Source organism: Lissotriton helveticus, chromosome 12 (genome assembly GCF_964261635.1).
Source record: "Lissotriton helveticus chromosome 12, aLisHel1.1, whole genome shotgun sequence".
NCBI lineage: Eukaryota > Metazoa > Chordata > Amphibia > Caudata > Salamandridae > Lissotriton > Lissotriton helveticus.
In genome coordinates, this window is record NC_136073.1 from 46,953,850 (window position 1) to 46,976,577 (window position 22,728).

The 22,728-nt window shown below is 49.9% G+C and overlaps 1 protein-coding gene across 2 annotated transcripts in view; it reads right to left on the reverse strand.

Annotated features, from left to right (window-relative positions):
- Positions 1 to 1,038: 1,038 nt before the first annotated feature.
- YBX2 (Y-box binding protein 2) overlaps positions 1,039 to 22,728 on the reverse strand; it is a 134,824-nt gene continuing 113,134 nt past the window's right edge. For both annotated transcript variants that reach the window (XM_078671182.1, XM_078671183.1), the window contains 2 exons: positions 1,832 to 1,920; positions 1,039 to 1,329 (listed from right to left, as the gene is read on the reverse strand). In XM_078671182.1, coding sequence (XP_078527308.1) covers positions 1,867 to 1,920 — 54 coding nt within the window. In that variant the 3' untranslated portion in view covers positions 1,039 to 1,329; positions 1,832 to 1,866. The remainder of the gene's footprint in view (positions 1,330 to 1,831; positions 1,921 to 22,728) is intronic.

Sequence of the window (22,728 nt, forward strand, 5' to 3'; positions counted from 1 at the left end):
CGCAGCTATTGCGACGGGCATGGAAGGGCACTAGGAACGCCAGGTTCCAATTGGTCCAGTTTTTCACCCTACACCGTGCATACCTAACACCAATTAAAATCTCGCAATATTTCGAGGGTGCTTCATCGCTCTGTCCTAGATGTAAAACGGCGGACGCGGACTTCGCTCACATGTTTTGGACCTGCAGTACGCTGGCGGGTTACTGGGAGGCGGTGATGTCCTGCCTGAATGCTGTCACGGACCGGCAGATTGATCCTGAAATGGGCACCTGCCTATTATTGTGGTTCCCTCACACCCCCCGCACTCGAGTTACCAGTAAATTTTATGACTTGGGTTTGATATTAGCCAAACGAGAGATCACCATGCACTGGAAATCTAGCCAAGGACCCTGCTACTTGCGTTGGAGGACTACTCTGGAGCGCTGGGCGAAGGCGAAGAGTGCCTTGCGGCTGCGACAGGCCAGGAGCCTGGATAATGACAGGGCGTTGGAGGTGGCTAGGGCGTGGGAGGCCCTAGTTGTGGCGCTCCAGCAGCCAGAGGATGAGTTGAGCGAGGACGAGAGGGGAACATCAGGATAGGGACACTGCGTTAAGGGATACCTCAGACTCCACGAGGCACACACAATACCTACAAATAATGATAGCAGATTTGAGAGCTCTGGTTCCCCGTTGCTAAGCGCTACTTGCCATTTACTACAGCTCCTGTCAAGGAAGTGAATGGGCTAACACTTAAATGATTAAAAGAGAGGAGTATAGCACACTGACTGCGGGGGTGGGATAAAGGGTGGGACAGCTCGGCTGGGGGATTGTTCTATATAAAAGGTGTCTTGTTGGAACTGTAAAGTTATCCTGACCTGTCGGCTAATGCCATGATTGCTTTTCCTTGTAATGTACTTTTTGAACTTGACTGCCAATAAAAATTGTTTTTACAAAAAAAAAAACTTAGATATCATGCCTTGCTGGAGAAAGTCAGTTGAGAGACTGCATGCTCTTCACCTCATGGATTGCGATTGTAGAAATCACAACTCTGAACACCACATTATCTGCAAATTCCATTTTTATTGAGGCCCCAAACTGCACTAGAGTCACACAATGTAGATTGTAAAAGGGAGGGGAAAAACAAATGGAAGTCAGCATGTTCTCATCCAACCTGGACAAGTATCTGGGGTATACGCCACCCCAAAGTTGTAGCAGTATGTGAAGTCACCCATGCAAAGACTGTGCGCTGCTGATACGCAAGAAAAGGAAACCATGGGTTGCGTGGTTAAGGGAAATGCAGGATCATCTTTGTGCAGCTGGAGAAAGTGAGAAACAGGGTTTTGGCCGACACCTAGAAGGAAAAAAGTTGCAATTAGAATTGTACTGTTGGTACTGTCCAAACAATGTTCAATGACCTATCAGACTGGGCACAGGCTTCCTTAAAAAATAAGTTTGGCCCATTCACATTTGCAACTGTTAATCCATCAATGAACCTCCAATACAATATGGAAGGGAGGTGCAAAGAAGCTGGTGGTTGCAGCATCCCACATGATAAAATTCAGTTAGTTTTAGCCATCTGTGAGATGGGGCGTGTTAAGGAAAATCTGTTTGAGCACTTCAGAGACTGCATCACAATGTCCAGGCTCGAGAAAAGAATTATCAGCATGACACGGAGCACTTAAGTGCCAATTATCCCAACTGTTTGAAAAGCAAACCGATGAACTCCTAGCTCACAAGGTGGAGGTGTTTTACAAGTGATTCTAGCATTTAAGGTCACAGCAATTCCATGCAAATAACTTCCTCCATGCGGACTTAATTGAAGTAAAGCCTGTTACTCATGCTCATCCCCTTACCCTGGGTGTTATGGTGGTCTTCAGGTGTAGCGAGATTACTCCGATGTGATACCGATTGATGGGTCACCACCAGCCTCAGTAACTGAAGTCTGAAAGGAAACAGATACCAGTAACAGTCACATTAGCTACACTCGGGTAATGGGGTGTGAAGAAAAAGCAAAAGGAGTCTAAGGGAGACCATGAACTTTAAGTCAAATGGGATTGTGTATATATACACAAAAGACTGAAGAAAAGGTTCTCCGCTTTTGCTGATCCTCTTACAGCTGCCTGGATATTTACTAAGCTGCATTCAGTACGGAAAACAAAAGTGCTGACACTGGGGGAGTTGAGGGATGACGTCATTGCTTGTGAACCCCAACACCAGTGAATTACCAATTATCCCTATTACGTTCCTACATGTTCACACAGGCTACATCCTTCATGGAGTACTTAGTGGGCAACAGTGCCAACACTTGCACTGTTGCCCTTCAGGTCTGCAATGGGGAGAGTTATTTGGAAGGCCACATAACATTTCGTTCCTCTTGCTGAATTATTGGAAAGCACAAGATGCATCAACTCCGATTTTAAGGCCAATACTATAACATGATTATTCACTTGGCAATAGTATTGCTTGCTCTGCCTGTCAAATCCTGAAGCAGCTGTTCTTAACATTGAACAACATGACATGTTTTCTTTGCGTACATGTTTACAACAATGGTGTTCCAGTGAAAGCTTCTGCAGATTATACTGTATACCGATAGAGAATCCCATGCCAATTTTCATACACAGCCCAGCCGCCTATATCAATCACTGATCTAGGAAACTGACATAAATGAATAGTAAAAGGACACTGCACTGATTCCCCAATCACTCAGAGGGGACTACAGCAGTTCCCTGTGCCACTTGCAGAAGTCAAGTTGACCGAGTAGGTTCATAATACCAAAATTACTGCATTTTCGGGAGCAAAAAATGCTTTTAAGGAAGAGGTCTTACCTTTCATTATCAATTTAGATTTAAAGGCCTTAATAGTGGTCAATTAACAAACAAGTGCTTAACTTCGGTAACAATATCTGTAAGAAACAGTTAGATTCCTTACCTTCGAATTTTCCCCAGGAGTCAGACTTGATTCAGAAAGTTTTGTCAGCAGTACCTCTGCACGTCGGGATGTGGCGTCTGTCGGCTCTGCCTTAGTCATTGGCATAGTGTCGCCGGGATGACGTCACGGTAGCTACTTAGACGGCGCCCTCACGCGTGGACATCAGTTATGTACACAACTTTAAGCACCAGAAACGCAGAGCCATGCAAGACACTGACGACCCCCCCCCCCCCCCCGGTGCACAAAACTAGGGCCCTGATAGGATATCCTTAACCCTAGAAATCAGCTTGCAGAACGGGAAGGATGGGTGGGGCAGTAAGGAATCTAACTAATGCTTCTTACAGATATATCAATACCGAAGGTAACTTGTTCATCTGAAAGAAAAACGTTCTAGATTCCTTACCTTCGAATAGATACCCCAGCAATACCAACCCCGGTGGTGGGTCTGCAAACCAATTTTACACCAGAAAATCCTGGAGAACAGAACAGCCAAAGAAGCAGTCTCTCTGGACTTGGCTGTCCAGGCAGAAGTGTTTCATAAAGGTGTGCAACGATGCACACGTATCTGCCCGACAGATGTCATTCAAAGGAACTCCTCGCCCTAAAGCAGTAGTGGCCACCATCGCCCTGGTGAAATGGGCATGCAGCCCCACTGGAAGCTCCTTTGCCAGAGAACAGGCCTTGATACACAAAACGACCCATCAAGCAAGTCCGCTTGTGTACGGCCCGACCTTTGTTGGTGCCCACGCAGCCAGCGAGGAGGTGGTCATCCACCCGGAATGGTTTTGTCCGGTCCAGATAAAAAGACAGCACACGTTTTAGGTCCAGACGGTGGAGCCTCTTTGGAAAAATGCAGAGGCAGAAAGAAGGTGGGCAAAGTGATGGTCTGCCCAATGTGAAAGGCAGTGACAACCTTTGGAAGAAAGGATTCACAAGTCCTAAGGACAACTTTGTCCGGATGCACAGAAAGAAAAGGAGGATTTGAAGAAAAAACCTGGAGCTCACTCACTCATCTGGCAGAGGTGATAGCTACCAGGAATGCAGTTTTGAGAGTCAAAAGCTTCAAAGGACAGTTGTGAAGCAGCTTGAAAGGAGTGAACATTAAATAATTTAAACCAAGTTCAAGTCCTACTGAAGCATAACTAAAGGAATAGGAGGAAAGAGATGAGTCATGCCTTTCAAGAAACTATTAACTGGGGATTTGAAAAGAGAAGGTTGATCTGGAAGCTGAAGGAGGGCAGAAATGTCAGATAGCCCTTGATAGTGCCTAGAGCAGAGCCCTGCTTGGCTAAAGAAAGGAGGAACAAAAAAAACCTCAGAAAGAGTGGCAGAGAGGATCCACAGCCTTTGCTGTGCACCATGCCACTAATTTGTTCCACAGATATGCATATACAGTCTTAGTGGAGGGATGCTGCATCGCATACTTCGGAAGGCAGGTCAAACGGCATCAACTGCCACCACTCAATCTCCACGCAAGTAGGTGGAGGCTGGACAGGTTCAGGTGGAAGACCGTCCCCTGCTGCTGCGACAGAAGATCCTCCCAAAGAGGCAGTCGGATCGGAGGATCGATGGCCATGGTGAGCAGCTCGGGATATCAGACTCTTCGCGCCCAATCGAGCCACACCGATGACTTTGGCTCGATCGCGCAGGATCTTCAGCTTTCTGGGCAGAAGTGGTATAGGCGGAAAGGTGTACAACAGACCGCAACTCCACTCGCACCGAAAAATGTCGCCTAACGAGTGCCGCCTTGGAAAATTCAACGCGCAGAATTGCTGATATTGCGTGTTCTTTTCGGTGGTTAATCGATCTAACCAAGGCTCTCCCCACTGTCGAAAGACCTTGCACCACCTAAGAGTGAAGACGCCATTAGTGATCCATCATGCACCTGCGGCTCGGTTTGTCCACCCTGGCATTCAGGGAACCTGCCAGGTGTTTACCACCAGGGAAATGCCCCGATGTTCCAGCCATGTCCAAAGGAACAGGAACTCCTGACATTGGGTCCACAACCCCACCCGCCCTGTTAGTTGCAGTACCATATGCGGTGGTGTGGTCTGGTCTGAACACCTGCACTACTCTTCCCCAGACAGAGGGAAGAAATCCCTTCAGTGCAAGACGAATCGCCCGGAGCTCCAGAAGGTTGATGTGGAGCCCGGACTTCGCTGGAGATCAGACACCTCTGATCTCAACCTCTCATGCTCATAGCCCACCGTGAACCGCAGTTAACATCGGTGGGCCGGCAGGACGGGGATGTGAAAATAAGCGTCCTGCAAGTCCAAAGCTACCATCCAGTCTACCATTCAGGTGGAGGACAGACAAGCTACCATCCAGGTGGAGGACAGACAAGACCTGAGCAAGCGTCAACATCTTGAACTTCTTCCGGAGCGATGAACGCCCCTGAGATCTAAGATAGGATGCAGACCTTTGGTCCTTTTGGGGACCAGAAAGTAGTGGGAACAAGAACCACAACCTACTTCTGGGACAGGAATGCACTAGATAGCTCCCTTGGCCAAGTGAGCTGTAACTTCCTGCTGGAGAAGGGCCAGATGATCCTCCGACATGCGGTGGTACTGTGGTGGTATGCCTGGAGGGGTAGTCTCAAAGGCGAGGGAGTAGCCCCTTCAGACTATTTGCAAAACCCACCAGTCCAACGTGATGGTGCGCCAGTGGGGGAGGAGATTGTGAATCCTGCTGCCCACTGGCGTTTGATGGACCTGAAAGGTCTGACTAGGAGGGTTTGGAGGCTGCTGCAGAGGGGGGGTTGGTGGACTGGCCAACCCGCTGGCCCCCTGACCCACAAGGTTGGTTCCCACGTCCCAGGGCACGCAAAGGTTGGCCAACCTACTGCGGCCTGTGACTGGGTGGGATGTAGGGGGGCACCCCTTGCGTAGCCACGAAAGGGTCAAAAAGCAGACTGCGCTGGGTGGCTGGAGAGGCCCATGGACTTGGCCCTAGACAGAGTCCTTGAAACTCTAGAGCGTTGCCCACTTTGCTGCCAAAAAGGCGACAGCCATCAACAAAGGGCATGTCCATCAAGGTGTTCTGGACATGCACCTGAAAAGCCAGACTATCTCATCCAGGCGTAGCGACGAAGTGCTACTGACATTAAAATTGTCCAGCCCAGAGAGCCGGTGGTATCCAGCCCACAAAGGATGGTAAACTTGGCTGCATCTCTCCCAGCGTAAACAGCCTGGTAGAGCACTGTCCAGGCCTCCTCCGGACACTGGGGCAGCACCTGCGCAACCGTATCCCACACAGTAGGAATAACGACCCAATAGACATGCAGTGTTTACCGACCTCATTCCCAAGCTGGCGGAAGAGAACATTTTCTTCCCAAGATTGTCCAGCTTCTTTGATTCCCTTTTTGGGGGAGCAGTAGGGAATGCGCATTTGGTGGTGGAGGCTTGGACCACCAAGCTCTCCTGGGTGGGGTGTTGAGAAAGGAAAGTGGGGTCGCCGGGAGCCGGGTGGTGGCGTCAGGCAATCATCCTATCCATGGGTGCCCCCGTGTTGGGCCTGGACCACGTGCCCAAAAGGACATTTGTAAGGGCCTCATTAAACTGCAGCAGGGGCTCCGAAGAGCTCGCCACCAGTTGAGGCACCTGTCAGGTTAGTCCTGACCACCACCGTAGGAAGCTCGAGGTTGAGAGCATTGGCCGCCCTACGAGACACCACTGCATATGATGCACCCGCCTCTGTAGCCACAGTAGGAGAAGACAACATGCCAAGGTCAGGAGATGTGTCAAGACCACTGGCATCCCCCAGTTCCTCTCCAGTCCTGCTCAGATTCCATATGATCAGTTAAGGCAGTGGTTCCCAAACTTAGCGGCTCCCTTGACCAATTGGCTGGTGGCCGCAGCTCCCCTTTGCATTACTTTTTTTGGTAACTTCTGTTAAAGGCTTGCTATACTGTATCTTTTTCGAAAGAATCTTCAAGACCCCTGACCGGTTTCAAGAGGGGCCATTAGTAATGTATTGCAATGGATGGCAGGCACTGGCAAAGCTAACAGGTTTGGCTTTAATTTACTAATGGAGTGGTTCTTAACCTGTGGTCTGAGCTAGGGGTCTGCGAGGCCTACTCAAGGTGTCCGCAAATGTTTTACAAAATAAAATTAATCAATTAAAATTAAGGTATATACAAAAAAAAGCTACATTTTAAACTTAGTTTGCTTTTGAATTAAAGATATTTGAATATTTGAGCATCTGTATGGTGTTTTGTATTTAAGAGTAAAAATGTTTTTGTATTTGTTTTCTTTTGAGTTTCAAATCACAAAAATTGCTTAGGCTGGCTGACCCTGGCTTCCAATAACTACATTGGCGGGGGTCCTTGGCTTCCAGTAATTATTCACAGGGAGTCCACACATGTCAAGAAACTGTGCTACTGCAGGCAAATACAGCATGTGCAGCATGCAAACAAATTATGGTATAAATGTTGATTTTGTTAGCACATTTAAGTGAGGTCTAGTAACTTTTCAATGCTTGTTTGTTTCTGGTATAATTGTTTTCTTAGCTCTGTCCTTGGTGTCCCCAGTTTTTGCTCTTTTTTCAGGAATGGAAATGAATATGCTACTTACCAGTATGCATCTGTTCTTGGCATGTAGGGCTGCTGACATTCATATCTATAGCATAGATCGCCGCCTAGTGTTGGGTCCGGATGATTGCACATTGTTGTCCTGGAAGAGTCTTCGAAGTATCACGAGATAGGTGGCTCCTCCCCTGGACTACAGTGCGCATGGGCATCGACTCCATCCCCAGATTGTTTTTAGCCATTGTGGCGAAGATTGAGTGTAACAGTGTGAGCGATGACCATGCTAAGAGTAAGTGTAAATTCTGCAGCCGCTACAGGCGCCGGGGGAGGAGGGCAGGCGATATGAATGTCAGCAGCCCTACATGCCAAGAACAGATGCATACTGGTAAGTAGCATATTCAGTTCGAGGCATGTGGGCTGCTGAATTCATATCTATAGCATAGAATAAATAGCAGTCCCTCCATTAACGGCAGCCGCCTGTACCAGCGGCAGATGTCAGAAAAAGTGTCTTTAGAACAGCCTGCCCCACAGCTGCTTGGAGTGCACATCTACACAGTAGTGTTTAGTAAATGTGTGTGGGGTAGACCATGTGGCTGCTCTACAAATGTCTTCCAAAGGGATATTACCAAGGTAAGCCATAGAGGGCCCCAACTTGCGGGTGGAGTGGGCTCTGGGGGGGACCGTTAAAGTGCGCTTAGCCTTGTGATAGCAAATCTGAATACACTTAACGATCCACCTGGCTATACCTGCTTTGGAAATGGGGTTGCCTTTGTGCTGGGCTGAAAAGGCAACAAAGAGTTGTTGTGTCTTCCTAAAATCCTTTGTCCCATCGATGTAGTACATCAAAGCTCGTTTGACATCAAGAGTGTGGAGCATTCTTTCTGCCACTGTCTCTGGGTTTTGAAAGAACGCGGGCAGCTCAATGGTCTGATTGACATGGAACTGCGAAACCACTTTAGGAAGAAATTTAGGGTTAGTGCGCAGCACCACCCTGTTGGAGTGAATTTGTATGAATGGCTCCTGTACAGGGAGCGCCTGTAGCTCACTAATACGTCGCAGAGACGTAATGGCAATGAGAAACGCCACTTTCCATGTTAAGAACTGAATCTCACAGGAATGTAGAGGCTCAAAAGGTGGGCCCATCAACCTGGTGAGGACCACATTGAGGTTCCACACAGGAGCTGGAGGGGTCCTGGGAGGGATGACCCGTTTAAGTCCTTCTAGGAAGGCTTTAATGGCAGGCACTCTGAAGACCGAGAGATGCTGCCTGGTTTGGAGATAAGCCGCTATGGCGGATAAGTGTATCCGAATGGAAGCATATGCTAGATTGCATTTGTAAAGATGTAACATAACAGATGACGTTGGGAATGGATGCATCTAGCGGGTTGATGTTGTGTTCAGTACAGTAAATGACAAACCGCTTCCATTTCGCTGCATAGCAGGCCCTGGTGGTGGGCTTTCTAGCCTCCCGTATGATATCCATGCATTCAGGAGGCAAGTCCAGGTAGCCAAACTCTAAGACTTCAGGAGCCAGATCGCCAAGTTGAGCTGTTGCGGGTCTGGATGCTGAATGTCGCCACTGCTCTGCGTCAAAAGCCTGGGTGTGAGGTGCAGCCTTTGATGCGGTACCACGGAGAGTTCTAGAAACATGGTGTACCATGGTTGGCGTGCCCACGTTGGAGCAACCAGGATGAGTGTCATCGAGTGTTGCTTTAGCTTTCGTGCCACCAGCGGTATGAGAGGTGCTGGGGGAAAAGCGTACGCAAATCTGCCTGACCAGTTCCTCCATATCGCATTGCCCTGCGACTGTGGGTGAGGGAACCTGGCGGCAAAGCTTTGGCATTTTGCGTTTTCCTTGTGGCAAACAGGTCTATCTCTGGATGACCCCACTGCTGGAAGAACGGGCGGAGTACTGATGGATGTATCTCTCACTCGTGCATCTGGTGGCTGTACCTGCTGAGCAGATCCGCCATCTGATTGTCCTTGCCCGGGAGGTGTTCCGCCATGAGGAAGGTGTTCCTCTGAATGGCCCACTTCCACATGCTCTGAGCCAGATGAGACAACTGCGGGAGTGTGTACCTCCTTGCTTTTGGATGTAGTACATGGCCGTCATGTTGTCCGTCCGGATCAACACGACTTTGCTGCACAGATGTACTTTGAATGCCTTCAATGCCATGAAGATTGCCATCAGTTCTAGGTAGTTGATGTGCATCTTCTTCTGCTGCGTTGTCCATAGTCCCTGCACCGTGTAGTGGAGTACATGAGCTCCCCATCCCTGGAGAGATGACTGTCGTCAGGATAATCTGTGGCACAGGCTCCTGGAACGGTCGGCCCTTGCAAAGGTTGTGTGGATTCCACCAATGCAGAGAGCTGTATGCCCGACCGGTCACCAACACTAGGTCGTTCAACTGTCCTTGAGCCTGAGTCCACTGATGAGCCAAGCATTCTTGGAGCGGACGCATATGTAGCCTCGTGTGCGGGACTATGAAGATGCCGGAGGCCAACATGCCTATCAACTGCATGAACACTCTTGCCGGAAGCGAGTGTTGCGGTCTGAACTTTTGGATCAGTGACTGAATGCTGTCGACCCTCACAGAATTCGGCTGAGCTGTGTCTGCCAGAGTATCGCTCGTCGCACCCAGATATTGCCGCACATGGGTTGGCTGAAGGTGCGACGTGGGATAATTCAGTGAGAATCCCAGATCGTGAAGGAGGTGAATGGTGTGGGACATGCTGGCGGCGCACTGCTGGGCCGACTTTGCTTGGACAAGCCAGTCGTCCAGATAAGGGTAAACGTGAACGTTCTGCCTCCTGAGGTGCGCAGCTACCGTCGCCAGACATTTCGTGAACACCCTGGCCGCTGTGGTCACCCCGAAAGGCAAGACCTTGAACTGATAATGCTGACCCTGAATAGTGAACCTGAGGTATTTTCTGTGTGATGGATGCAGTGGAATGTGGAAATAGGCATCCTTGAGATCCAAGGTTGCGAGGAAGTCTCCCCGATTGAGAAACGGGAGAACCTGCTGCAGTGTGAGCATATGAAAGTGTTCAGATAGAATGTACTGATTCAGGGGTCTGAGGTCCAGTATGGGTCTGAGGGATCCGTCCTTTTTTGGGATTAAGAAGTACAGGGAGTACACTCCCGTGCCTTCTTCCTCCACTGGCACGAGCTCGATTGCCCCTTTTTGCAGCATGACTAGTACCTCCTGCTGCAATAAGTGAAAATGCTCTGTGGACATAGGCCGGTGTTTTGGTGGCATGTTGGGTGGAGTGGATGTCAACTCCAGACAATAACCAAACTGGATAAGTTTCCTGACCCACCTGTCTGTGGTGATGGATTTCCAGACGGGCAGGAACTGCTGGAGTCTCCCCCCCGACAGGTGTAGTATGGTCGGGGGGCAGTGACAGGGCGTCACTGTTTACCGGTGGCAGAGGAGCGGGAGTTGTTTCCACGACCTCTGCCCTTGGTGCTGTTGCCCCAATAGCCGCCTCTACTTTGCTTGGTGTAAGAGGACTGCGCCCCACCTTTATTGTATTGCGTTTGCTGGGACATCTGGCAACACCTCTATTGCTTGAGCGACGAAAAGTGCTTGCCCGAAACCGCTGGGAGTGGAGAGCCCCCATGGGCTTTGCTGTTTCGGTATCCTTTTTTATCTTTTCTAAGGTGGTATCCACCTCAGGACCAAATAACCTGTCTGGGTTTACTGGCTGATTGAGGATGGTAGTTTGTATCTCCGGCTTGAAACCGGAGATTCTGAGCCAGGCCTGACGTCTCAACATGACACTGGTGTTAATGGCTCAGGCCGCGGTGTCCGCCACGTCCAGTGCACACTTAATCGAAGCGTTGGGAGATAAGCTTCCCTTCCTGAATAAGCATCTCAGCTGCCTCCTTATACTGATCTGGAAGATGTTGTAACAGGGTCATAGTGGGTCCTGTCATATCTGGCCAGGCGCGCCGGAGTGTTAGAGATACGCCAGATATTGGCCACTTGAGCCACCACCCTCTTCCCTGATGCCTCCAGCACTTTAGATTCCTTGTCTGGGGAAGGAGCATCACCAGTGGTCTGCGAGTTCACCCTCTTCCGGGCATTAGAAACGACCAGAGAGTCCAATGGCAACTGGCCTTTGATGTAGGTGGGGTCGCCAGGCGCCGGCCTATATTTTTTCTCAATCCTAGGGTTGACCACCCTGGCCAGTGTGGGTTCCTTAAAAATGTCTGCAGCATGTTTGAGAACCCCTTTCAGCATGGGGAGAGTCTTGACAGTCTTTTCTGCTGTGGAAAAGGTATCAAAAAGGAAGTCCACTTCGATAGGGTCAGTGTGGAGCTCCACGTCGTGGTTTTTTGCCGCCCTCTCAATGAGAGCATTAAATGCAGCCGAATCCTCAGTAGGAGAGGTCTTGACAGCGTACACCTGAGGGTCCTGGGCAGTTTGCTGATTCCCCTGGGTCACCTGCATCTGCCCATGAGTCGTGGGGATCCTCAGGATCAGTGTTGGCAGGAAAGATATACTCCTAGTCATCACCATCTCCACCCTCCACATCCGAATAAGTGGGTGAGGGTGTAGCCACTCGTGGAGTCCGTGGAACAAGAGGCTCCACCAGAACTGGGGATTCCGCAGCAGGCTTTTTGTGCTTTAAAGGAATCGTGTAGGACTCAAGGCTGGGTTGCCGTGATCTTCCTCTTGTAGAGGGCGAGTTTCCCGGTGTCGGCGTAGATATAGTCTTCCGACTGCTCCTCCACCGAGGGTTGTCGAGGTTTCAAGCTCCCAAGCGGCTGAAAAGGCTTCGGCGCCGTAGACACAGGTACGGGCGCTTCGGTGACCGACCGTGGTGCGAAGGCCTTTGGTGCTACCTTTGGCGGCAACGTAAACAGGAGTGACGTCGAAGACTTTGGCGTTGGGGCAGGTGGCTTCGCGGCGGAAGCATCCTTTGGTGCGGACGCGGAAGCCTTGTTCCTGATGCGTTGAAGAGAATCCGACACCTGCTTCGTAAAGGAAGCGGACGTTTCGTCGATCCGACAGACGTCTTCGGTCCACCAGCGAGTGAAGACTCTAGCGTCGATGCCTTGTTTTTATCCGGTACAGGATCAGCCTTTTTCGGCGCTGTGTCCTTCCGTGCTGACGGCCTTCTGCGCCGACGGTTTCGTACCGGTGACCTGGACTACGGGGTGCGGGGCCCCAGTCTTCGGTTCGATGCCCTTTGCCGATTTTGGGTCGACGGCCTTGACCGACTTCGACTCGGCGCCCTTGACCGACTTTGGATCGGCACCCTCGGTCGACTTTCCCGGGTCGACAGCCGTCTTCGGCTGCCCCGACGTGTCTGAAGACGAGGAGGCGGCCGGAGGGACAGACGTCTTCTGTTTCGATGGCGTCTCAATTACTTTTGCCGACACCGAAGGTTTCGGTTTCGTTTTGACCAACGTCGGCTCCGCAGAAGTGTCCGTAGCCGGGCCCGTAGGCGAGGCCGTGGATCTGGGTGGAAGGTCTTGGGTAAGGCCGTGTGGCGATCCCTCGACCTGAGCCGCAGTAATTGTTCGTACAGGGGTTAGCTCTTCACACGAGCTATCTTCCGTGGCCCCGTAGGCCGCATTGTCGTCTCCTACCTCGTCGACGACTTCTCCTGCCTCGACCACCTTGACGTCCGCGTCGTATCCGTAGTCGATCTCCTCCGCCGGAGGGGAACTTGCAGATGAACTTCTTGCTCGCCTGCTTCTCTGTCGAAGATGTCCACCGGCGCCAGGGCCGACTACCGGGCCTCATGGCGCGCCACGCGTCGAAGTCGAATCGTTTTCTTTGAACGAAACCTAGAACAAGCCATACAGTTGGCTTCATCGTGGTCCGGCGACAGGCACTTGTTGCACACAGGGTGGACGTCGATGTGTGGGTACTTGGATCCGCACACGGGACATTTCTTGAACGGACTCCGTTCCATGATGTCGTCGAAAGTCTTGCTGCGTCGACTGGGCCCCCGAGTACCGAAGAGCCACGCGACTCCTCTGGACGTCCGACTCAGAAACTGAGCCGGAACAGAGCTGGGACCGAACGCAAACAATACCGACGGTATAAAATAAGGCCTTCGGGCCTTAAGAAAAGTCTATATCGATTCCGAACTGGAGATGTCGAATATACATCCGAACCCAATGGCGGAAAAAAACAATCTGGGGATGGAGTCGATGCCCATGCGCACTGTAGTCCAGGGGAGGAGCCACCTATCTCGTGATACTTCGAAGACTCTTCCAGGACAACAATGTGCAATCACCCGGACCCAACACTAGGCGGCGATCTATGCTATAGATATGAATTCAGCAGCCCACATGCCTCGAACAAAAGGTTACGCCTGCATTACCGGGTCTAGGGATACCCAATATAAACGTGATGGATCCATTTAGGATGGTTTGGACTAAGTACACGAGGAGTCAACAAACATATCTCCCCATTTATAAGAGACTGAAGTACTCAAAAACTCCAGGGTTAAGTCATATAAAGCACAACCCTGTGCGAGTTAGTTTATATTTCAAAACATCAGATTGAAGTACATAATTGACATCTTATGAACCTTGGAACATTAAACATGTATGGAAAGGTTTTGCATGTAAAGGTTTACCCCTGGATGTTCTGTAGTTTGGCATGCACATCAATATTAATTTATTATTTCTGTGATAATGGTTTCCTTTGATCTCAATGGACAGCTGAAAAGAACTGCTGCAGTCAACTCATTTTTCATTTAAAATGTATTTTAGTCATAATAAAGCTGCAGTTTTACTACAAGTAAGCATTGATTGTAGAGTGCAGTCACAAGTAAAACTTCCTTCATTGCGCTGAAGGTCTAACAATGATAATCCTATTACAAACAAGTTGTAACTTGACCCAACTGGAATACAAAGTGCTGCACGTTAACAGATGGCACTTTATCAATGTCAAAGTGCATACTACAGTATAATCTTCCCTGCCCCTAAAGCCAAGCAATCGGTCAGCAGACTTACATGACAAGTGGATTATGTCATGTTTCACAATGTGGTCTTGTTTTAATATAATGAATTATATGACGCACTGTCGAACTTGCAGATATTTTATTTTGAAAACACATTTGAGTGACTTCAAACACATAAAAACAAACTTCATATGGTGTTATAAATACAGGTGGGTAATATACTTTGTTCTGGATGGGCATAACTGTTTCCTGAGAGCCCCCAGGACAAGTAAAGGATGTTCATGATTAGGCATGAAATATTCTGACGAGGCAGCAAATGCACCACCTAGAGGATGTCAGACTCCGCGCACCCGTCCTGCACTCAAAAGGCTGGAATAATTCATAAGGGACTCTGATCAGCAATTGCTACCACAGTGCCACTGGCTGAATTTAGTGGCGCACCGGGGAGCCACAGTGCACAGTTTGGGAAAAGAGTTAAAGGGTCACCTGACCCCTCCTAGTCCTCCTCCTCCGGTTGCTAATATGGGCGAAAAGGGACTCCAAGAGTTAACAGGGGCACAAAATCCCCACTGCGCCGGATCAATCAAACATTTGTAGAGCGCGCTACTCACCCTCTAGGGTCTCAAGGCGCTGGGGTGGGGAGGGGGGGGGGCGCTTTTGCTCGAACAGCCAGGTCTTGAGTTGTTTCCTGAAGGAGAGATGGTCCTGGGTCAGCCATGGGTGGGGAGGGAGGGAGTTCCATGTCTTGGCCGCCAGGTAGGAGAAGGATCTTCCCCCGGCGGTGGCTCTGCGAATTCGTGGGACGGTGGCGAGGGCGAGGCTGGTGGAACGGAGCTGGCGGGTGGGTGTGTAGAATGTGAGGCGGTTGTTGAGGTATTTGGGGCCCATGTCGTGGAGAGCCTTGTGTGCGTGAGTGAGGAGTCTGAACGTGATCCTCTTGCTGACGGGGAGCCAGTGCAGGTCTCAGATGGGCGGAGATGTGGTCGTGACGGGGGATATCCAGGATGAGTCGTGCAGAAGCGTTCTGTATGCGCTGGAGTATTTTCTGTAATTTGGCTGTGGTTCCAGCATAGAGGGTGTTCCCGTAGTCCAGTCGGCTGGTGACGAGGGCCTGGGTGACCGTCTTTCTGGTTTCGGTGGGGATCCACCGGAAGATCTTTCGGAGCCTGCGCAGGGTGTTGAAACAAGACGACGAGACGGCGTTGACTTGTTCGGTCATCGGGAGGAGCCCCGGATGAAGCCCAGGTTGCGTGCATGGTCCGTGGGCTTGGGGGCGGTGCCCAGTGCAGGGGGCCACCAGGAGTTGTCCCGCGCAGAGGGGGATGGTCCCAGGATGAGGACTTCCGTCTTGTCTGAGTTCAGTTTCAGACGGCTGAGCTTCATCCATTCTGCGACGTCTTTCATTCCTTCCTGGAGGCTGGCTCTGGTGGTGGCGGGGTCGTTGGTGAGGGAGAGGATCAGCTGGGTGTCGTCAGCATAGGAAATGATGTTTAGGTTGTGTTGGCGTGAGATGGCTGCGAGGGGGCTCATGTAGATGTTGAAGAGGGTGGGGCTGAGCGAGGATCCTTGAGGAATGCTGCAGATGACTTTGGAGGCCACGGATCGGAAGGGGGAGGCGGACTCTCTGGGTTCTTCCGGTGAGGAACGAGATGATCCACTCCAGGGCCTTCCCTTGGATTACGGTGTTGCTGAGGCACTGTATTAGTGTGCGGTGGCATACGGTGTCGAAAGCTGCTGAGAGGTCCAGGAGGATGAGGGCAGCGGTTTCCCTGTTGTTGAGCAGGGACCTGATGCAGTCAGTAGCTGCGATGAGGGCGGTCTCGGTGCTGTGGTTTGCTCGGAAACCGGACTGCGAGGGGTCGAGGGATCAGTTTGTCTCAAGGAAGGCGGAGAGTTGTTTGTTGACTGTCTTCTCGATGATTTTGGCAGGAAAAGGGGAGGAGCGAGATGGGGCGGACGTTCTTGAGGTCCGTGGGGTCCGCGGTGGGTTTCTTCAGGAGGGCGCTGAGCTCTGCATGTTTACAGCTCTCCGGGAAGGTGGCGGATGTGAAGGAGCGGTTAATGATGTCCCAAGTTGGGGTGCGATGATGGAGTCTGCTTTGTTGAAGATGTGTTGTGGACAGGGGTCGGTTGGTTCATCATGCATGTTGTGTCTTCGATGCTGACCGGGGTCCAGGTGCAGAGGGTGGTGGTGAGGGGCGCTGGTTGGGTGCGTGATCTGTGCGCTGTAGCTGTTGTGTATGTCGGCGATCTTGCGGTGGAAGAACGAGGCGAGTCGCAGAGGTCTTGCGAGGGTTTGATGTTGCAGGCGCTGGGGTTGGAGAGCTCTTTAACGATGCTGAAGAGTTCCTTGCTGTTGTGGGTGTTGTCTAGTCGTTCTCTGAATGTTGTCCTTTTGGTGGTTCGGATCAGCTGGTGGTGTTTGCGGATGGCGTTCTTGAGGGCTGTCATGTTTTCTGTTGACTGGTCGTGGAGCCAGGCTCGAGGGTACGGCAGGATTGGTTGGAGTTTTTGCGGTAGTTGGTGAACCATGAGGCTTTCTTGCTGCCGGGTCTGCTGGGAGGATTCTTCAGCGGTGCAAGGTCATTGGCGCAGTTGGTGAGCCACTGTGTGAGGTTGCGGGCTGCTTCGTTGGGGTCCATCGTGTTGGTGGGAGGGTTCTGGCTAAGGGAGGTGGTGAGCTGGTCTGCAGTTATCTTGCTCCAGCTTCTTCGGAGAGCCTGTTGCGGGTGGTGGTGGGTCGTGGTTCTCCTGAAGTTGAAATGGACGCAGCTGTGATCTGTCCAGTGTAGTCCGGTGGAGTAGCTGAAGGAGATGTGCTTGCTGGAGGAGAAGACTGGGTCAAGCGTGTGGCCGGCGTAGTGGGTGGGGGTGTTCAGCAGTTGCTAGAGTCAGAGGTTTGCGAGGTTGTCCAGCAGGGTGGTGTTGTCGTTTTCCAGGTGGAAGTTGAGGTCCCCCTAGGAGGATGTAGTCTGAGGAGGTGAGGGCGTGCGGGCTGATTAAGTCTGCGATGGCTTCGCTGAATTGTGTGCGTGGTCCCGGGGGTCTGTAGATAAGTGCCTCTGAGGGTGGTCTTGGGGTCGGTGTGTATCTGGAAGTGAAGGTGCTCGGTGAGGGTGTCTTCGGAGTTGGTCCTGATACGGATGGTGTTTGTGGACGATGGCGATGCCTCCTCCGGTTTGGTTGATGCGGTCCCTCCGGGTGATCTTGTAGCCATCTGGGATGGCTATGGCGATGTCAGGGGCTGAGGAGGCGTTCATCCATGTTTGTGAGGAAGGTGACGTCTGGTGATGCTGTGTCGAGGAGGTTCCAGAGTTAGACGGCGTGCCTGTGGACGGAGGGGGTGTTCAGCAGGATGCACTTGAGGTCCAGCGTCAGGCGACGCCCGTCTGGCTCTGGATCCAATTACAGACAGAGGCCGGGGTAGACTTCGGCTGGGGACACACCAGTCTGTTGCGGTGCCGGAGGAAGCGGCGCCAGTGGAAGTGTAATAAGGTCAACCGGCACTGATCTGGATCCACGGGGGCCTGGTGGTACCAGGGCCGATAGCGGAGCAGGCCTAGTTCCCCCAACTGAATCCATGGGGCCCGAAGGCACGCCGGCGGGTTTGGTCCACCCAAAGATGGCATACATCACTTCGTAGAACATACGAAGTTGGGCAGGAGTCGCTCCGGGTCCAGGGAAGGGAGGGAAGCCTGGAGTAGACTCAAGCTCCGTGCCCAGAGCCGGAGGGGCACCGCCTGTATCCCTAGTCGTGTCAGCTGACCGACTGGGAGAAGTCGAAGAGCGACATTGCTTTGACTTTTTTGCGCTTAGACATACCCGACCTAGAGTGCGAAGACTTCAATGACTTGGAGTGGTGATGGCTCAGCAACCAGTCCTTCAACCTCCCTTGCGACCAGGACCTCGAACAGCACGGAGCCGACTGCCGGCGCTCAAGCAACTTTCGGTACGGCTCCAGAAAAGCCTTTGGCGGTATTGACCGGCAGAGGGAGCACGACTTGGGGTCGTGGTCGCACTCCAGGCAAGAGCCACACGCGGTGTGGATCCATAACCGACAGTCGGGTGCAGGAATCGCAGGCCTTAAAACCAGGCATCCCTAGTGCACCAGGAGTCGATGGACTCAGGAAAGAATTCGACAAAAGTTGAGAAAAAAGAGTCAGTAAAAAAGTGACTGGAGGTACCGCTCTCCTGATCTGCGCTGGCAGGCGTGTAAAAAGAAATTACGAACGTCAGCGTGCGCGGGCAGGTGTCTAAGTTACTGCAACATCATCCCGACAACACGACACGGAGCCAACCGACGCCACCTTCCGACGCTTACTGCTGATGAAAAACTTTCCAGATCCAGTCTGACCCCAAAAGGGGAATTCTAAGGTAAGGAATCTAACTAACGTGTTTCTTTCAGATCTGTAGCACTTTACTATGGCTATTACAAAGATAGGTTGTGACCAAACAGCGCATATGCATACATGAAATGCAGTGAATCGCTCAAGCTGTGGTGCCACAAACCTTTATTTGAAATAGTGATACAACAGTCTTTATTCTTTCTACAAAAGGAATTTATCAGGTGGAAGATTTCTCTTAATGAAGATGTCAGAATAAAATGCAGGCCAATGCAAAAATGTAGACAATCTAAAATGGGATTGAGAGGGAATGTTGTCTTTCCCTTTGCCAAGGCCTGCATTAAAGTTAACTGCACTGGCAGAATGGCCATAAAGGTTAAATTCTGAGGTCTATGCTTGGTAATAAACAAGTTACTTACCTTTGGTTGCGTTCTCTGGTGAATACTGCAACTACAGATTTTGCATCTTTGGAATATTGCTAGGCTTGATACAGGGAATTTTCTAAGCAATGCTCACACGTCAATAGGTGGCACCATATGGGTCTCCAGTGATTGCGCTCCACCTCAAACTGAGTGGAGCAGCATTTAGTCACCACCACTGAACGGACGTCAGTTAATTCTTCTCCCAGGTCCTGAGACACGGAGCACTAAAACAAACCGGTTATATGTGCCAAGACCCAAACTGGAACTTTAGAACTACCAGGACTCAACTCCACAAACAGGTGCTGTGAGGGCAAAGAATCTACATTTAGAGTATCCACCAGAAATTGTACTAATAAAGGTAACTTGACCTTCTGATGGATACTTCCAATTACAGATTTTGCAACTTAAGGATACCATAGCAGTACCTTCTAAAGGTGAAGGTCTGGCGAGTGTACTAAAAAATCTTGCAGTTATCAAGCAGGCTATTCAAGAATGTACAGACCCCTGTATCTCATCCTAGTAAACAGAAAGGCCCCCTACCCTATATTCTACCAGCAAATCCGGTCATAGCAACCTTGGATCCATGTGCAATAAGCCCACTGGCCTTCAGGGGTTGCTTCTTAGCACATAGGAACCTTCAATACGGAGGACTATCAATCACAAAAGGTCCTTTTCTGAACAGTCTCCATTTTTACTTTGCTCCAAAAACTAACACAAATCTCACATCTGCACAATGGACATGTGTGGCCAACATACAAGTTAAATGCCCTTATAAGGTCAAGCCAATTCATCCTTGCCTTCAGAGAATGGGATGTAGTGAAACACTAGCATTTGACTGTCCAACACTGAAAGGAGGCACAATTTTGGGCAAAAAGGCCACCCAAGTCATCACTAACATCCAGAAAGGTGGCTGCACCTAGAGTGCCTGTAGTTCTCACAGAGTGCAGAGGTGATGGCAATATGGACGACTGACCTGAGCATCAGTAGTCACGGTAAATAGAAGTGAAACTGCTCAAAAGTTGTCATAAGAAAAGTCAATAGCAAATTAAAGTCCCACTAGGGCAGGACAATCTGCTTCAGGCGAAAAATGCAATTTAAATCTTTGATAAAAACTCAATACAACAGGTGATTTAAATAGATGTTTGATCAGGTGAATAAAAGCCGTAAGAGCCAACAGGACCCGTTCAGGGCACAGATTGTGAGGCCTTTTAAATACCACATCAGAAAGCTTGTTCTGCAGGGGGTCGACATGACAAGCCAACAGGCAACTAGCTTCTCCCAGCATCCAGAGTAGACTGACTGTTCAACTGGGGTTTGATTGCAAGGTTAACTTTAGGTAAGTGCCTCTTTTGTATGGGTAGCCCCCACTCTTCGCCTGATGTCGGATTTAGTTTCATACTAAGTGCACCCAGTCCCTGCTAACCAGGATCTCCGTGCCAGATCTCCTTTCCCTAAAACTGTACCACGATTGGCAAAACATCTGTTTTTCCTGTGAGCCCCCAGTAGACAGTACTACCAGTGTCTGGGAAATGGGGACAGAAGCAGGTCCCATAGGGACCCCTCACCCAGACTCAGCAGTGCTATCGCAGGCTGCATGTCCAGGTGCAGGGCAAACAGTTGACATGGCACACAGTCCTGTGCGCAATGCCATCCTTACACTGCTTAAGATATAGGTAAGCCATCCCTATGGCAGAACTTGAGCCCCAAGGCAGGGTGAACTATATCCTATGTGTGGGCATTTGAGTATAAGCAGATACGACCCTACAATGTCCAGTCTATTCTGAGCTATTGTAAGTGAAAAGGGAAGCCATAAGGAGTACATGGTCTGGGTACTTGTCAACACGAGTTTCCTAGCTCCATTTGGCTTCACTGATTTCTAAGATATTTAGTACCAAACATCTTACCTGATAAAATCCTAGCTAATGCCAGTGTTGGATTTATTAACAAACTGACACAGGAGACCCTTTTAGCGGCCTCCCTGAAACCTTACCATCTACTAGTGTGGTCCCCACATCGTTTTAGCCAGCCTGCCATTACCAGGCAGGTTTCTGGACCCCTTAGTAGACTGCTGATGCAGAGCTAAAGTCTACTCTGGCTGAGGTGGTCACGCCTTCCCCCTTTGCAGGATTTGCCTTGGCAGAAGCAGGAACCTAAAAAAAATTACTTACCTGTACACTGTGGTTCTCCAGTATTGATAGCTTTCATAGATTCACACACTTTTATCTTCCCAGTCATGGTGGGAGTCTGGCGTTTGAAAAGTAGTACCATAGAAGTACATGAAATACCACCAAAGGGAAAGGAAGATTTTAACATTCATCAGCATCTTTATATAGGTCCAAACTTTGACCAATCAGACGAGCCCTAGCCCTCAACTCCCCAGCAGAGCCACCAGACCTCAGATTTCACCCACATGTGTGCTAAGGTTAAGAAGTAGCCTGAGTTAAGAAGTGGCAAGCCTAGACAGAGGGAGGGCCGCATGTGAATCTATGAAAGTTATCAATTCTGGAGAACTACAGTATACAGGTAACTTGTTTTTCTTCAGTATTGAATCTTTCATAGATTCACATGCTTGTATAAGGTTAGTCAGCAGTGTCATTCCTTAAAAACTTTGTGACTAGGCGAGGACCTTCATATGCATTAAGAATAAACTCATTTAAACATACTGATTTATATGAATCATGAAATCCAAGTAAATAACTATAAACTTAAATCTGTGAAACCAAATAAACATAAAATAGTGATATAGACTGTACCTCAAGAGAAAAAAGGCCTCAGGACCGCTTGACCCACTGCAACATCTGCTTTTCATGCCGAATCTATGAAGTAGTGCTTGGTGAACGTATGCACGTTAGACCATGTTGCCACTCTACAAATGTCTGGAAGCGATTCCTCAGCAAAGAGGGCTGTAGAAGCTGCCATCTTCCTTGTGGAGCGCGCAGACACTTTTGCAGACAGGTTTTCCAGCTTTATGGCAGAACACAATTGCAGAAGAGATCCAACGTGTAATACTGCTCCTTGAAAAAGCTCTTTGTTTCCTTTACTCCTTTGATCTGATGTTCTGAAAGTCTTTGTTCTATGGATGTAGAACTTGATGCATTGCTTTACATCCAGAGTGCAATGCTCTTTCAGCAGCAGTTGAAGGATTTCCAAAGTATGTAGTGAGCACTAACGGCTCATTTAAATGAAGAGTTGGAACTTTTGGAATAAAACAAGTTTGTTCTTAATAGTTTGTCTTGCTTGAATTGAAGAAAGGATGCAGCCACAGTGAAAGCCTGAATCTCACAGATTCTTCTAGCTGATGCGAGGGCCAATAGGAGGGCTGTGTCCCATGAAATATTTTTAAGTCAGCTTTGTGTATCGGTTAGAAAGGCGATTTCATCAATTGGGCTAGGACTGTGTTCAACTCCCATGGAACTGCCGGGCGCATTAAGAGTGTAATAACTCTGAAAAGTCCTTTCATAAACTAACGATTCTTGTTGACCACAGGAAGAGTTCTCCTGGTTTTCTGCGAAGCCTAGAAATTGCAGCCAAGTGTACTTTGATAAATGAGCCAATTTTGACTTAGCTAAATTTAGCAGGTATGGTAAAATTTGCTCCGGGTC